This window comes from Hyaena hyaena, unplaced genomic scaffold, assembly GCF_003009895.1.
Source record: "Hyaena hyaena isolate Hyena2069 unplaced genomic scaffold, ASM300989v1 scaffold_42, whole genome shotgun sequence".
NCBI classification, from domain to species: domain Eukaryota; kingdom Metazoa; phylum Chordata; class Mammalia; order Carnivora; family Hyaenidae; genus Hyaena; species Hyaena hyaena.
Window position 1 is genome coordinate 4087978 of NW_024080674.1, and position 17948 is coordinate 4105925.

Sequence of the window (17948 nt, forward strand, 5' to 3'; positions counted from 1 at the left end):
TGATTGGCTGCCACTTGTTCTTCAAGTCTGCGCTCTCCAGAAAGGCCATCCCTAACCACCCCCATTCAGTGTAGTCTTTTGAGTCGTTATCACATCTCTCTCTTTTCTTCTAAAGCACTCGCCTTGGGACACCTGGGGGGCTCAGTCCATCAAGCGTCTAACTTCGTCTCAGGTCATGATCTTGAGGTTCATGATTTCAAGCCCCACGTCCGGCTCTGTGCCGATAGGTCAGAGCCTGCAGTCTGCTTCGGATTCTGTCTCCCTCTCTCTCTGCCCCTCCCCTGCATGCCCGCTTATGTCCCTGGCACCCAGCATAGTCCCTGACACAGTAGGTGCTCAGTAAATACTGGTTGACTATTGCAGTGCATCAGTTGAAAGTCTCGCCTCCGTGTAGCCAAATACATAAATTTGACAGATTTGGAGGAACCGTGTATCTGATAAGGCAGAAGCAAAAGTGGCTCTTCAGCTTTTCAAAAAGGAAAGCCCTTGTCCTGCCTAGTTGGTATTTCTAGAGAGACTTTAGCAGAGACTTAACTCTGCCCTCTCCTTCCTTAACTGTCCTGACACACTTCCCACATTTTATTCTTTGTCTCCACCCTTGTCAGAAAATCTGCTCCTTGTGCTTGGTCGCCCGAGTGTCAGAGAAACACAAGGTCTTGTATTTTGTCAGCAGCTGTTTGTTGTCCCATTGTCTGGACTGTAAAGATGGATTGCCGCTGTTTCTTCCCCTGGATTGGCTGTTCTTAAACCAGCACGCATCTGAATCACCAGGGTTGCTCCTTCGGTTGCTGGGCTCCACCCTTGTTCCAGAGTGAGGAGGTCTGTAGTGTATTGTGGTGTTCTGGGATGGGGCCTGCGAATTTACATTTCTAGGAAGTTCCCAGCTGAGGGGCAGGCTGCAGGTCTGGGGACCATACTCGGAGGACCCGTGCTGTAGAGGAGAGGAAAAACCTGCTCTGGGCAGGCAGGCACTAACTGGGGAGCCAGACTGCACTTGCCAGTTGCTCAGGAATAAAAGTTACCTGCTGCCAACTTTCTGTCTACTTTTCAGGAACATTGAAGCTGGTGCATCACCTTCCAGGCCTCCTTATTTTCCAAGACAGAAGCAGCACCAGACATCTAGTTCAGTTCACTCTTTTCCTAAAATAGGCAACCAAACCAGTTTTGACTGGCAACTTTCAGGAGAAACTTATGAGGCTTGGTCAGGCCAGGGTTTTCCAAGATTGGCATGTTGTATAATAGCTGCTGCATTGTGGCCCTGGTTTTCCCAAAAGATGTTTTAAAGGGCTTCAAATCCATTTTGTGCCACAAATAGTTTAATATGTTGCTGTGTTTCAGATTACTACAGTAAATGTTTTACTCTGACATGGTGTAAAAACCCTATCAAATATTCATGCTTTTTCAACCTGGTTGTCGTATTTTCTTTGTAATATCCTGCAGCTGCTGACTTTTCAGTTTATATTTAGCCAGGAGAATAGCTGGCTGACTTTCGATACTGACACAGATCCAGGAAAATTCCTTCTGGAAAAATTCTGGAGTAACAGGAACAAATATTTTCTTTTTAAAAATATTGGATTACTGTGGTATTTTAGCACCTTGGTGAAGTTTTCTTAATATTTTCACGTTAGCTCTTTAATAGTTTATTAAGATTAGCAAGAGTTCAATTTTACATCCTCTGTATTGCCCCTTGAAGCTGTTTCTCCAGCTGTCTTTTGGTGTCAGATTCACACATAGATACTAGGAATCTTAAAATTTAGGTTGATTCGGTAGATTAAAATACCGTAGGAATTAAACATGTATTAGATTGTCCTTACGTTTTTCTGATCTGTTACGCTTCTGTTCTTTGGGATGTATGGATTTGATTTTTAAATATATTCACTGAAGGAGCACCTGGGCAGCTCAGTCAGCTGAGCTTCCAACTGTTGGTTTTGACTCAGGTGGTGATCTCACAGTTCATGAGTTGAAGCCCCACGTCGGGCTCCGCGCTGACGGCATGGAGCCTACTTGGGATTCTCTGTCTTCCTCTTTCTGTGTCCCTTCCCTGGTTGTGCTCTCTCTCAAAAATAAACATACATTTAAATATATTCACTGAAATCCTATGTTAAAATTAAAGTTTAATATCCTATGTTTAAAATTAATGTTTAAAGGGGCGCCTGGGTGGCTTAGTCGGTTAAGCATCCGACTTTCGCTTGGGTCATGATCTCGAAGTTCGTGGGTTCGAGCCCAGAGTCGGGCTCTGTGCTGACTGCCAGCTCAGAGCCTGGAGCCTGTTTCAGAGTCTGTCACTCCCTCTCTCTCTGACCCTCCCCTGCTCACGCTGTCTCTCTCTCTCTCCTAGAAATAAAAAAAAAAAAAAACACATTAAAATTAATGTTTAAAATCCTATGTTTAAAATTAATTAAAATCATGATTTTTAAGCTTGTACTCTCCATTTGGGATGGGATAGAGTTCTGACTTGTGACTGGTGCACTCACAGGGCCTGCAAGGATCCCTTTATTTATTTATTTATTTATTTAATATTTTATTTTTAAGTAATCTCTACCCAATGTGGGGCTTGAACTCACAGCCCCAAGATCAAGAGTCACATGCTTTACCGACTGAACCAGTCAGGCACCCCCGAGCTCCACCAATATTTGGATTTATATCTCTCGATAGCCCCTGAAGTTCTAGCACTGGTTGTAGTCAGGCGGAGTTGAATGTGCTTGCTTTATAGAAAATATTGATGTAGTAACTTCATATACAGTTTCTAAATGGTTTAGAGTATCAGTAACATGCTTTATATATATTTTATGAAACAGGTCATCTTGTGGAGAATCTTTTGACTTGTGTGGTTTGGGTAAAAAACCAGTTTTCCTTCATTTAAAAAAAATGTAGGTTTCTCTGAAAGTCTCTGTTAAACTTGATTTTTAAAAAACTAGTTATCAATTTTTAATGACCTCAAAAGACATTAGATATCTCCATTACATGGTAGCGGCGTTCAGTATTTTGGCCACATAGACCATGTTAGAGTTTACAGTAGGGAAGGAAGAGTTGGGGCGCCTGGGTGGCTCAGTTGGTTGAGCGTCTGACTCTTGATTTTGGCTCAGGTCATGATCTCACAGTCTGTGGAATTGAGCCCCAAGTCAGGCTTTGGATTCATGGTGCAGAGTCTGCTTGGGATTCTTCTCTCTCTCTCTCTCTCTCTCTCTCTCTCTGCCCCTCCCCTGCTGACTCTCTTCTTCCTCAGAATGAATGAATGAATGAATGAGTAAGAAAAAAATGGGGGGGAAGGAAGAGCTGGTGCTGTTTCTCCAATCAGGAAACGTTTATTAAGTACCATTATATGACAGGTAGCACACCAGCTTCAGGCGAGGCAGGATTGAATGAGTCACAGCTCTAACTGGAGAAGCTCTGAGAGTGAGTCAGACAGTAAAAAGGAAAGAAAATAAAATTTAAAGAAAAAGAAAAGGGCCAGCACAGACATTGTGTGACGGTAAAGGTATGTGAGAGGGGTGCTCTGAGAAGACCTCTGGATCCTGGCTGGTTTCTAATTTAAGAGTCCTGTTTCTTCTCAAGATCATTCAGAATTCAATGTGTAACTTTCCTTGGGCTACTTAAAATCCGTACTAAACCCCTTTGATAATCATTATAATGTTAAGACTTTCTTTTAATAGCGCTATGAATAATTCCACGCTGTATTTTCAGAAATGAACCAGAGTTAGAGTTTTGTGACATCGAACATTATTCGTTCTAAAATAAGGTCCTTTGCTAGCACCCAGTCACCCATTCATTCATTCAACAAGCATTTGAGTGCATACTTTGGCAAAAAGCGCTTCTTGAGGGGTTGGAGATTTGGCAATGACCAAAAGAGATGAAGTTTTGCTCTCGTGGAGCTTATTTTTGTTCAGACAGGGGAAGACAGTAAACAACTAATGAAGTAGAAATGAATATATTTAAAATGTCAAATGGTAATGGGCACTGTGAAGAAAAATAAAGCAAGATGGGGGACGCCTGGGTGGCTCAGTCGGTTAAGCGCCGACTTTGGGTCAGATCGTGATCTCACAGTTCGTGGGTTCAAGCCCCTCATCGGGTTCTGTGCTGACAGCTAGCTCAGAGCCTGGAGCCTGTTTCAGATTCTGTGTCTCCCTCTCGCTCTGCCCGTCCCCCCACTCTGTCTCTCTCTGTTTCAAAAATAAATAAACTATTTAAAAAAATAAAAATAAAGCAAGATGGGGTGCCTGGGTGGCTCAGTCGGTTAAGTGTCTGACTTCAGCTCAGGTCATGATCTCTCGGTTCACAAGTTTGAGCCCTGCATTGGGCTCTGTGCTGGCAGCTCAGAGCCTGGAGCCCGCTTCAGATTCTGTCACTCCCTCTCTCTCTGCCCTTCCCACATTCACACTCTGCCTCTGTCTCTCAAAAAATAAATAAACGTTAAAAAAAATTTAAGAAAAAAGAAAGCAAGATAAGGCAGTAGGGAGTTCGACCTTAGTGAGGAATAAGTGAGCCAGCCCACCAGGCATTCCGAGAATCCCAGGGTGAGGGAACAGCATGTGCGGAAGCAGAAAAGTGAGGTTGCCCACTTGTTTGGGAACTGAAAGAGGGTGGTATGGCCGAAGGAGGACGAGGGGCCTGGGAGCCGGTGGCAGGAAATGATCCTGGAGGTGCAGGTGGTGCTCTGGAGGGTGTGTGCTGGGCCAGTTGGGGGAGTGGCTGAGTGATGGAAGTGAACTTCTTTTAGAAAGCTCACTGTGGAGATTAGACTGCAGGTACAGGCCAGGCAGGCTGAGCAACCAGTTAGGAAGTGGAGAGGGCATGGACTGCGGGGATCACAGTGGAGATGGCGAAAATGGGCCGAGTTTGGAGTGTATCTGGAAATGGGTTGGGTATAAGGCACAAGAGAAAGATTTCTCATCTTGACTCCAAGATGTGTGGCCAGAGCCATCTGGTAAATGTTTGTGCCACATACTGAGAATGAGGAGTGGGCTGGTTTTGTGTTTATAGAGGAGTGCAAGGGAGTTCTGTTGGGAAGTGTTTTAAGTTGGAGAGTCTTAGTAGTCATCTAAATGGAGATGTCAGAGAGGCTGTTGGTTGGAAATGTAAATTGGAAAGTCTCCAGCCTCCCTGGTTTGGGTAAAATCGCTTGGGGATGGCTAAGTAGAGTGGATGAAAGGCAGAGGGCTAGGGGCTCTGCTCGGAGGTCAGGGAGGTGTGGCCAAGCAGCCAGTGAGGTAGGAGAACCTCTGAGGCCTGGGGAAGCCCTGGAGTTGCCACTGGAGCTCCGGAAAGTGGGGGTGGGAGCTGAAAATGTGGCTAGCGGGTGCTCCTGGTGCCCCTGACCAGGGTGGTTTTGGTGAGTGACGAGGTAGAAAATGCTGATTGGAGTAGGTGCAAGTAAGGGGAGAATGGCAGACAAGGAGTCAAGACAGCCCTTTTGAGGTTTTTTGCTAAGAAGGAACAGGGAAATGTGACGGTAGCTGGAAGGGATATGGGGGTGAAGTGAAGGGTTTTTTTAATTTATGATCAGTGATACAGTGTGCTAATGAAGGTGATTCGACAGAAAAACTACTCTGCCAGATATGACCCACACAGCCGTACAGAGGCAGGGGGTGATGGTATCCCCATTTCGCTGAGGCGCAAGGTGACTAGTTCAGGCACACAGCTAGATGACTAGGAAGCCATGGAGCCAGGACTTGATCCCACATCTGTGCTCTAAATCCTCTGTGAAAGATTATAGACTTTTCTCTAGGGTACACTCAGATTCTTTTTTGTGGCAGATAACTTAGCCATTGCTCTGACCAGCTTTTTTTTTTTAATGTTTTATTTTCTTTTTTGAGAGAGAGAGACAGACAGACAGCCTGAGCAGGGGAGAGTCAGAGAGAGGGAGACACAGAATCCGAAGCAGGCTCCAGGCTTTGAGCTGTCAGCACAGAGCCCAACGCGGGCCTCGAACCCTTGAACCGCGAGATCATGGCCTCAGCTGAAGTTGGACACGTAACCGACTGAGCCATCCAGGTGCCCCAACGAGCATTTAAAAAGTAGAATGGTGGGGCACCTGGGCGGCTCAGTGGGTTACGTGTCTCACTTCAGCTCAGGTCGTGATATCTCATGGTTCCTGAGTTCAGGCCTCACATCAGGCTGTCTGCTGTCAGCAGAGGCTGCTTGGGATCTGTTGTCCCCTTCTCAGTGCCCCTCCCCAGCTTGTGTGTGTGTGCTCTCTCTCAAAAATAAATAAAACATTTAAAAAAGAAAAAAAGAGAATGGTATGGGGCACCTAACTGGATCAGTCAATAGAGCATGTGACTCTTGATCTTGGGGTTGTAAGTTTGAGCCCCATATTAGGTATAGAGATTACTTAAAAAATAAAATCTTTAAAAAAAAATTAGAACGATAGACCAGGTATTTTCATGATTGTAGGTTTGTGACATCTAAAGATAATTTATGTCGCTTATACCTACAAGGAGCATGGATGACTTTGTGCTTTTTTTTTTTTTTTTTTTAAGTTTATTTGAGAGAGAGAGCGTGCACACAAGTCGGGGAGGAACAAGGGGTGGAACAGAAGATCCAAAACGTGCTCTGTGTTGGCTGCAGAGAGCCCCAGGCAGGGCTCGAACCCACAAACCACAAGATCATGACCTGAGCCAAAGTCAATGCTTATCCAGCTGAGCCACCCAGGCTCCCTGTGTTTATTTTTTATGAAATGGGATTTGAATACCTTTTTTCCCCCCACCCCAATTTTGGATTTTACAACAAATACTTATGTAAAGCCTGCCATGGACCAGCCAGTTGTTTTTCTGTCACAGTGTAAAAATGGGAGCTACTGCCACAGTCATGCACATTTATATGCACTTTAACATTCCTTCTGTTTCCCACCCCCAGGGCCTCTAAGAATGGTAAGATATTCTGTCACAGTACTTGCTCGAAGCAAATGCTTCTGGCTCTGCATCCCGAGGTGAATGGGTGCACACCCCTAACCTGGGCTCTGATCCTTCACAGCCTACCCTGAGCAGTACCCAGGAGATTTGCTTTATCTCTAGTCCTACTCAAAGCCTTCTGCAGCTCCCGCCTTTGCCCCTGCAGATAAAGTCCAGTCCCTCTCGGTAGCACCGCCCCACCTCCTTAGCTTTCATCGAATTCAGAGGGGTCGAGGACCCCTCAGAGGTATTAAAAAAAATCGTTCTGTGATAGGTTATATTTCTATCATCAGTTTTGATGCTGTTCTGTTTCATTGAACTTTGTATGCGTATATCTTGTTTCCATAGTGAGACTTTATACTCCAGTTGGGAGACTTCTGTTTTTCATTCATAGCCCCTGTAAGGTCTAGCGTGCTGTTGGGTAAGTGTTGCATATTATTGCACAGAAAGAAGCTGTGTACAAAATGTGTTACTGACAAATTCATATAGAGGGAAATTTTGACAAGCAGATAAAAAGCCTGGCAAACGTTTTTGTTTTTTAAGTTTGTTTATTTTGAGAGAGTGCACCTGCCAGTTGAAGAGAGAATCTCAAGCAGGCTCTGCGCCCTCTGCGTGGCACAAACCATGAGATCAGGACATGAACCCAGGCGGACGAGTAACTGAGCCACCCAGGCGCCCCCAGCAAACTTTTAACTGCAGTTCTGAGACGTGTGGGTATTCTGCTTGGAAGTGTGGAGTGAGCTCAGTTTTATGCACATTAAACATGGTGAACCCCAGAATGGTGCCTTCCCAGATAGAGTTCAGTAAAGCAGCTAACCGGGTCTAATCAGCCACTTCTGTTTAAATATCTGAAAAAACTAAATGAACCTCACCATAATTTTATAATTTCTGATTTCTGCTAGCTGTTGTTATTCCCTGAAATCTGCTTTTAGTCAGTTTTTGAGTGAAAATAAAAGTTTATGTCTTACTAACATAAATTCAAAGTAACAGTCCTGTTTTAAAGCTATAGTTTGTGGACTTAAACTCTTCAATATTTAGCTAAATAAAGGTTAACAGAGTACCTAACCCGCCGATGCCAGATTAGCACAGTGTTTATCAATCTTTACTTACTCTTCTGACAAAAGAAAGGTTAAAATATTCTCGAAGCTGAATCTAGGATGTTAAGGATCAAAGAGATTTTTTTAAAGTTACTTTTTATTTATATTTGAGAAAGAGAGGGTGCAGTCAGGGAAGGGGCAGAGAGAGGGGGAGAATCTCAAGCAAGCTCCGTGCTGTCAGCTTAGAGACCAAGCAGCGCAGAGCCCAACGTGGGGCTCGAACTCATGAACCTGTGAGATCATGACCTGAGCTGAGATCAAGAGTCGGATGGACGCTCAACTGACAGAACCACCCAGGCACCCTAGGATCAAAGAGATTCTTGAGAACAATTAGGTGACCCCAGATGTTGTAAAGTGGTGGTCCATAAGCAGAATCTGAGCCACAGATACTTGGCCAGAGCTAAGGAGTGACTGTGCCCTTTAAACAGACATGTATTCTCCAGCTCACCCGAGTTCTTAACACTCCCTGTTTTAAGCCAGACATTAAAGAGAATTAGTAAAGGGGCGCCTGGGTGGCTTAGTCGGTTAAGCGTCCGACTTTCGCTTGGGTCATGATCTCGCGGTTCGTGGGTTCGGGCCCCGCATCGGGCTCTGTGCTGACTGCCAGCTCAGAGCCTGGAGCCTGTTTCAGTCTGTGACTCCCTCTCTCTCTGACCCTCCCCTGCTCACGCTGTCTCTCTCTCTCCTAGAAATAAAAAAAAACATATATATATATATATATATATAAAAATAAAGAGTATTAGTAAAGCCATACCACTCTTCTCATTAATTTTCTTTTGTTCTTTGTAAAATGTAGTTCTCTCATAAGATATTTATCTCACCACCTGACGGTTTGTTGTGCTTATTTGTAAATGAATTAAATATTTTAAAATATTTTCGGGGTTTTTTTTTTAAGTTTATTTATTTTAAGAGAGAGAGAGAGAGAGAGAGAGTGTGTGTGTGTGTGTGTGTGTGTGTGTGTGTGTGTGTGTGTAGCTGGAGGAGGGGCAAAGACAATCCCCAGCAGGCTTGGCGCTGTCAGTGCAGTCCCACCAACTGTGAGATCCTGACCCGAGTAGAAGTCAAGAGTCAGACGCTTAACTGCCTTGAGCCACTCAGGCTCCCTTCTCAGTTGTAATTTCTAATTTGGCAAATATCAGTAGCTATAGCCCACATATACAAAGGCTCTTTGAAGTCTTGAATGATTTTTAAGAGAGTATATAAAAGGGTCTTGAGATCAGAAAAGTTTGGGAACTACTGTTAAACAGAATGAATGCTTATTGTCATTAATCAGCACGTGGTGCAGTTTTCCGGTATTCCAGCTCCCACGTGGAGTGGTTTTTGACTGCCTAAAAGATACCGGCCAATATAAAGTTTTGGTTTTTTAAACTATTTCTGATGCCTGTTTTATAACTTGAAGCAAGTTGAGTGATCCAGTAATATCAGTATTGCAGTCACCAGATTATGCTGTCCTATGTGGTGCTTCATTACTATTCCAAATGCTAACCTGCCTCTTTATTTGTTTGGTTCCGTTGTATATATGGGCTTTAACTGAATTGTCTAATCCAGTAGAAATGGCTGTTGGAAGCATAGGATTAATTAATGTGATATTTTCCCCTATTTCACAAGTAAGTATCAAACATCAGAAAAATATAACTCAAATTCACCGTTGTTTGAAACTAATGTAATGAGCTTGTAACATTTAGATTAGGAGTCCGTAATCAGACCTAGTCATTAATGAAGAGGTGACATTTCCAGCCATAAAGTTTTGCTAAAGTTTACAAGAGAAATAGTCATACCAGAAATAGTTAATCCAGCCTGATTTAAAATACCTGATGCAAGAAGGCACATTTTTTCATCTTGCCAAAAAGAGCAACTTGAAATAGAGGTCACACGTGTAACTTCCATTCAGTAATAGCTGTGAAAGCTATTGTACTTTGCCATTGATCATTTGGCTTGAACAAGTTTTAATACTTTTTTTTTTTTTAAACGTGGACTACTTATTTAAAATCAGTCACTTGGGAAATACCATTAAATGAGATTCCTAGTCTCAGAGAATCCTTAATCCTTGTTGTAATCAGGGGTCATGTAAATGAAGCCCTGAGAAGGTAAGGGAACTCGGCAGATAGCTGGAGGAAGAGTGTTCCAGGCAGAGGGAATAGCAAATGCTAAGGCCCAAATGTAGGACCTTGTCTAGAGTGTAGTTGGCATAGTTCCTAAGTGTTTTGTAAATATCAAGATCGTGGTAAAAGAAATCAGAAAATAGAGGCGCCTGGGTGGCTTAGTCGATTGAGCATCCGACTTTCGCTTGGGTCATGATCTCGCGGTTCGTGGGTTCGAGCCCCACGTCGGGCTCTGTGCTGACTGCCAGCTCGGAGCCTGGAGCCTGTTTCAGTCTGTGACTCCCTCTCTCTCTGACCCTCCCCTGCTCACGCTGTCTCTCTCTCTCTCTCCTAGAAATAAATAAAAAACATTAAAAAAAAAAAAGAAATCAAAATATAGAAAAGGTAGGGGGTGGGGATTAAACAATACAGTTATCATGAGGAATAAAATAAAACGATTAAAAAAAAGAAAAGACAGAAAAAGGAGGAGTCACCCATAATCCTTGCACCTAAAGATAACCACTGTTGCCATCTCGGGCCTCTAACCTTTCCAACTTTTTTAATCTTAAAATGTCACCTAGCATCTGTATTAGTTTACTAGAGCCGCCATAACAAAGCACCACAGATTGGGTGGCTCACACAACAGGAATTTATTTGCTCATAGCCCAGGAGGCTAAAAGTCCAAGATCAAGGTGTCAATAGGTTTAATTCTTCTGAGACCTCTCCCCTTGGCTTGCAGCTGGCTGCGTGCCCCCCCTCCCCCCCGTGTCCTCACACAGTCTTTTCTCCATGCACTCAGGCATCCCTGTTTTTCTTTGTGTGCCTAAATTTCTTCCTTTTATAAGGATGCCAGTCAAATTGGATTAGGGCTCATCCTAATGGACCTGTTTTATTTTTTATTTATATATTTTTAAGATTTTTGTTTTGTTTTTGTCTTCTTTTGTTTGTTTGTTTTTAGGAACTCCACCCCCAGCATCGGGCTCGAACTCAAAACCCCAAGATCAAGAGTTACACGCTCTGTCTTCTGAGCCAGCCAGGCGCCCCAGTGGACTCATTTTAACTTAATCACCTCTTTAAAGGCCCTATTACCAAATACTGTCACACTCTGAGGTACTAGCAATTAGGGGTTGGACATACAGATTTACAGGGACACAAGTCAGCGTACTACACCATCTCTGATATTTATCCGTCATCCCGATGTGATTGTGTGTTCTTTGGATATTCATTTTTTATTAGTGCAGGCCTGTAAATTAAACAGTAGTAATAGCACTACTTTTACACAAATGATTCCCCCTCCCCTCTCTGCTGCCCAGCCGAAATAGGATTATTAAAGATTTAGATTTAAGATTTAACTCTCTCTGGACGAAAGACATTGTATTGTCTGGCTTTTTGCTTATAACATCACAAACACCCTTTAGTTTTGTGTTTGCTAGAAAACACAATCCAGTATGGCTGAGTAATCCAGTTGACTATGTGGATGAAAAATGCCAGTATTTTCTAAATGAGCCATTCAATTATGCTTTCAGGTTTATTCTTTTTCCTTTCAAATACCATCTGTGTTACTTAGTGTTATCTTCAGTCAGCTGAGTCTTCTGCTTACATTTATGTTAAAAGGAAATTTTTTTACCATCATTGTACATGAGAAGTTAGTATAACGTTACTTGCCTTAAATTGTTCTTAAAAATCAACACATGACAGGGCACCTGGGTGGCTCAGTCAGTTAAGTGTCCCAAGTCTTGATTTCAGCTCAGGTCATGATCTCACGATTCGTGAGATCAAGCCCCACACAAGGCTCTGTACTGACAGCCTGTTTTGGATTGTTCTCTCTCTCAAAATAAATGAACATTTAAAAAAAAAAAAAATGATGACTTTAAAAAAACAATGAATACGTGACTGTAAAGTGAGTGCTCACTTTTGGACCACCTAAACCCCCCTGGTGTGCCACCGGCAGCTCCACCCTTCCACCTGCTCAGGCAAAAGCCCGGAAGCCATGGTTGGATGCTCCTCTCTCATGCTTCTCAGGCAATCTGGCCGCAAATCTTACCAGCTAATACCTCCCAAATATCTGGAATTGGGCTACTTCTCACTGCCTTCACTGGTTCAAGCCAGTATTTCCTTCTGCCAGGGTCATTGCAGGAGGGCCTAGCTCCCTTCACTGTATTCTGCACACAGCAGTCATAGAGGTCCTGTTTGAGAAAGCAAGTCACGTTCTGTCCCCCCCTCTGTTTAGAACTCCAGCGCTTCTCAGGTCAGTAATCGTTGGAGTCCTTAACCGTCTCCTGCTCTCCCGTCTCACTGACTCGGGTTTAGCTGTGTTGGAATCTTGCTGTCCTTTGACATTAAAGGCAAGATCCTACCTAAGGGTCTTAGCACTTAGCTGTTCCCTCTGCTGGGACGACTGTCCCCTCAGCTGTGCAGAAGTCCCGCTCCTTCACCTCCGGTCTTTAGCCATGACACCTGGTGGCAGTGAGGCTTTCCTTGATCACCCCATTTAAAATTGTAGCTCCTCTCGCCATGACCCCCTGCTGCATAACACCACGAGCTGTCACACGACATAGTTTGTGTTTTTGTTTTGTCATGTGGTTCCCGCTAGAATAGAAGCTCCATGCAGGCAGGCATTTTTGTTTACTGCTTATTCCGCATTGCCTAGCAGAGTGCCTGGCCTCTAGCAGATGCTCAGGTATTTATTCCACTTGAACAAATAGTAGCACGAGTCCCACCCTGGGAAACACTGAGATATACTGGGAACACCTCCCAGTCTGGAGTCCCTCCAGTGGGCTTTTCTCCAGAGTTACGTGGTAAGTGTTGCTCAGTTACCTCTGGGAGTCTGGCCATTTGGGGGCTCAGCATTTAAGGCAAATGAGAGCTTGGAATTTGCCTGAATTTGAAGGTTTTTTTTTTCCCCCAGAGGTAATAGTTCAAATGCCAGGAAGAGAGGTGGGAGGAGAGAGAAGCAGGCAGCATTGGTTGGGGGCGCATCCCTGGGCGAGTTGCTTAGTGCCCGGGCACGGGAAGAGCATCGGCCTCCCTGCCTCCCCCCCCCACCCTCGCCCCTCACCTGGCCCCGGTGCTCCAGCTTGTTCGGGAAACCGCCCAGACGTGGCTTGACCCTATGGGATGGGCTTGTGTGATTTCTTCCCTGAGCAGCTTACCAGGCTTGGGGGGTTTTGGAAACAAACAAATCAGAGAACTAGCCACCCTCTCTGGGCTTTTTCACAAGAGAGAAACTGTGGCTTGAATAACTGAAAATTTTATCCTTGGCGCCTTCAGGTGACTCTTACCTGATCAAGAGGACACCGTTTTGATTTCATGCGTCCGTGGCGGCTGTTCCTCCTGAGTTAGTTTAAGAGTCTCTTCCAACAAACGAGCACACCATGGGCCTCAGAAATGCATAATAAGGGCAAAATAAAAGGAACAGCCTCTTCTCTTCCAAGACACTTAACATTCGTGGTACTGATATTGATGGTTTTCATCTATCGTGGACCCAAACTGATCAACATTTAGACGTGGAAACTCTCAGTGAAGTTTATCAAAGCTGGAGGTGGGGGGTGGGGCGTCCTTCCAGACTGGGCTCAGACGTCACTTCACTGTAACAAAGCCACGTGGCGCTTCCTTGCGGCTGCTGCGCTGGTCGGTACCAGAAGCTCTGTGAGCAGGTTTAAGAGTCAATGACTTTCGGCCATTTTTTGCATGTTGGCATCTTTATTTCCACGGAATAATAACGAGCAGCTAGATCTAGGCTTACAGGTTCCCCTGGAGTTGCTAGTATCTTGAATTTCTTTCCATTTATTTTAGGAGTAAAAGTCCCTCGCAATTTTCGACTGTTGGAAGAACTGGAAGAAGGCCAGAAAGGAGTAGGCGATGGCACAGTTAGCTGGGGTCTAGAAGATGACGAAGACATGACACTTACGAGATGGACAGGGATGATAATTGGGCCTCCAAGAGTAAGCGTCGAGCTACGGCTATAAATGTCAATGTCTTAAATTCACTGTGCCTCCTTTTAAGAAATATTAGCCTTATCAAGGGAAAAGCTCACCAATGGTATATTTTCTGAAATGTGGCTATTCTTTTTTGACCAGTTTCAGTTTATATATTTGAACCTCCTCTGATGCTGTTTAATCTCTCTACATGGTAAGCAAAAACCTGTTTAGACTCTTCGTGTGAATTTACATGACAACGTAGACAGTGAGGTTTGAGGTAATTGCACCCTCAGAAGTAGTTTAGAACAAACCCTTGGGCTTATCAGGTAACAAGGCTCCAGGTACAGCCAGCCTTCTGAAGGCCCCGTCAGAACGAGCTATGGAAAGGCTTCACGGTTGTGCTTTTCCTTCACTGTGTCCCAGGTCGGCCGCACACCCACATCCTAATTCATGGGGCTCTTAGTTCCTGGGGCTGCTCAGCAAAGGCTTTTTGCCTGCCTGGTTGCCGCTGGTCCGTTCCAGGCACTTTGAGACCCAGAAGCCTTTGCAAAGAAGACAGAGACCACGGAGATGAGAAAATTGATCTCTCTTTTAGAGGTTCGTGATTTGAGAGAGTTCCCAGGCTTCCTAGTGCCAGCTAACTGTTTTTTAGCATCCACAGTAAAACCCCCAAGAAATGGCATCTAACTCTCACAAGAACCTGTTGTTAGGTGTCGCTATTGCGTAGTTGCATTCTTTTTACAGGTGAAAGAATCGAGAAGTAGAGTTCCTTGCCCAAAGTCACATTGCTGATCATTCCCATGGGGGCTCTAACTCCAGACCCTGTGTTCCTAACCACCGTGCTACATTGTCTCCTTTCTGCTTAGATTGTGAGTTTTCATCTGTTCCCATTTGAGAATTATCTGGAGTGTTAAGTAGTCCGTTGATATAGGAGTAAAGAAATAGATTCCCATAAGGTGACGCTTGTTTCAGACAATAGGAGATTCTGTCTGAATGGAGCAAGACCTTTGCTTCATCTGCTTGTGCTCCGAGACGGTGGCGCTCATTCCTTCCTCTCGCTGCGTGCCCAGGCCCTGCGCCAGCTCTGTGGGGAGTAGGAAGACACGTAGGACGTGGCCCTGGCCGGAACAAGGAGGGTCGTGCTCACTAAGTGTTAGGACAATCTGATGTTCATCTTGGACCATCATGAACAGTCATGGTGAACGACTGGCTTTGCCATTTAACGTTCCTTCTTGAGTCATTTTTGACCCTGTGGTTTTGTTTTTTGGGGGTTTTAAAAATCCCATCCAATTTACTATTTATACTCATTTCTTTATCTTTTTTGAAATCTCTCTGAAAACCAGGATTTACAGATCTGTAAAATACTGGAGGAAATCTAATCTAGAAAGCTAGTTTCTTCATGGAAATCATTTCTCGCTGTCTCTGAAAATCCACTGCGTGGCCACAGCTTCCTTCACGCCATCTCCTCTCTTCCTGAGCCTGGGTGAGGTTTCTTGAGGATGAGAACTAGTCTTCCCTCCCCCATCCTCTCCAGAGCACCTGGAGATGACAGATTCGAGTAGTTGTTCAATAGATTGATTAATCAACGGAGTGGTTTTCAGGTTCTAACAAATTAAGAATGAACCAACATAACAACATTGTGAATACACTAAATACCGCTGAATTATACAGTTAAACAATGAATGGACAAAATGAACCACCAAATCCCATCGAAAATACTCTGTTCTACCTACAACACCTTGGATTACCCTGAGTTTCGCTTTAGCACTTTTCACAGGGGCTAACTTCTAGTGAGTAGCTATAGTATACAAGGTGCCTTCCACGCACTTTTTTTTTTTTTAATATTTTTATTTATTTCTAGGAGAGAGAGAGAAAGACAGCGTGAGCAAGGCAGGGTCAGAGAGAGAGGGAGATACAGACTCCGAAATAGGCTCCAGGCTCTGAGCTGGCAGTCAGCACAGAGCCCGACGCGGGGCTCGAACCCACGAACCGCGAGATCATGACCTAAGCGAAAGTCGGACGCTTAACCGACTAAGCCACCCAGGCGCCCCCCCCCTTTTTTTTTTTTTAAATAACAGCTTTACTGAGATAAAAATTCCTATATCCTAGGATTTGAAAACCGTAGAATATACTTCCAAAGTGTACAGTTCAGTGGTTTTTATTATATTCAGAACTGTGCACCTGCCACTAATTTCAGAATGTTTTCATTACCCCAGAGAGATACCTCCCCATCGGCAGTCACTCCCATTCTGTCTCCCATCCCTGTCCCTCCCCTTTGACAACCACTCATTTATCTTCCGTCTCTGACTGTGTCTGTTCTGGATGTTTCATATAAATGGAATTCTACAATATGTGATCTTTGTGACGAGCTTTTATTTAGCATAATGTTTTCAGGGTTCATACATGTTACAGAGCTTCCCAGTAGCTCATTCCTTCTTATGGTGAATAACATTCCATTATGTGGATAGGCCACGTTTTCTTTACTGATTAATTAGTTGATAGACATTTGATTTTTTTCCATTTTTTTGCCCATTATGAACAATGCTGCTATGAATTTTTGTGTACAGGTTTTTGTGTGGACATATGTTTTCACTTCTCTTAGGCACATACCTAGGAGTGGAGCCACCTGGATCATATAACTTTGTATTTAGCATTTTATTTATTTATTTATTTAATGTTTTATTTATTTCTGAGAGAGAAACAGCATGAGCAGGGGAGGGTCAGAAAGAGAAGGAGACACAGAATCTGAAGCAGGCTCCAGGCTCAGAGCTGTCAGCACAGAGCCCGACGCGGGGCTCGAACCCACGAACCGGGAGATCATGACCTGAGCCGAAGTCGGATGCTTAACCGACTGAGCCACCCAGGCTCCCCGATGTTTAACATTTTAAGTAAATGCCAGACTTTTCCAAAACAGTGTCACCATTTTATTTTCCCCACCCAACAGTACATGAGGGTTTTGGTTTCTCCACACCCTCACCAATACTTGTTATTGACTTTTTTTTTTTTTTAATCCCTGTAGTTATGCTTGTCCTGGGTCCCCAAGGTTAAAAGCAAAGTCGTAAAAGTAGCTGTCTGCTTCTAGGTGCTTCCTACGACTAGCATACCACGTATAAACTGTGACTGTGGAATATCAGCGTAATCATTAGTATCTAAATAGAATAGAACACTTGAGTAACTTACCACCCTCTTATATTTTTGCTACTGTATGACTCAACAAGAAAATCTTCCATCAAAAGTGATCCACCGATTCTAGGAATTTACTCCGCTCTCTTGTAATGTGTTGCCCAAAGGCCTCTCTATGTACAAAATTATTGAAGGCAGCACTTTCAGTAGTAGCAAAATATTGGAAACCACCTCAGTGTCTTTCAGCAGACCATACTGTGTACTGTTTAGCTGTTGAGAAGCCCAAGCCAGATTTATGTGTGCTGAACTGGAATGATCTCCATGGTATTTAAGGGGAGAAAGTAAGGGGAGAATGCTGCCACCAAGGAGGGCGGGGAGGGCAGGGAGAGCAAGAGGCACAGATACTGTGTGTTTACAGTACTTTCAGGAGAGCAAAAGAGAAATTGGTGACAGTAGTTGCCTTCTTCAAAAGAGATTGAGCTGGCTGGGGCCACCGTGAAAAGAAGACTTACTTTTTTACCATTTTCCTTTTTGTGCTCTGAGTTGCTTTAATTCTAAGTGTGTTTGCCATTTGAATAGTTTTTATTCCTCCATAAGGAAAGCAGGTTCTCCAAACTAAAAAACAAAAGTTTCTCATCAAAGCGCCCTTTGCAAAATTCTGACAAATGCCCAACTGCATTTGACAGGGGACAGGTTACAGAGTAGCCAGGTCACAGAGCAGTTTTCTCACCCTGAGCGCTGTTCGCATCTCGAGCCGGATCCTCCTTTGTTGCGGGGCTGCCTGTGCGTTGTAGGGTCAGTAGCACCCCGGGTCCCAGCTCACTAGACGCAAGTAGC

General features: G+C 44.1%; 1 protein-coding gene across 2 annotated transcripts in view; it reads left to right on the forward strand.

Annotated features, from left to right (window-relative positions):
* Positions 1-17948, forward strand: part of UBE2V1 (ubiquitin conjugating enzyme E2 V1) — a 32151-nt gene that overhangs the window by 5422 nt on the left and 8781 nt on the right. The window contains exons 1-2 of one of the 2 annotated variants that reach the window (XM_039229992.1): positions 11161-11178; positions 13864-14012. In XM_039229992.1, the coding sequence (XP_039085923.1) occupies positions 13968-14012 (45 nt within the window). In that variant the 5' untranslated portion in view covers positions 11161-11178; positions 13864-13967. Of the gene's footprint in view, positions 1-11160; positions 11179-13863; positions 14013-17948 lie in introns of those variants that run through there. The other variant, XM_039229991.1, reaches the window with a different exon arrangement.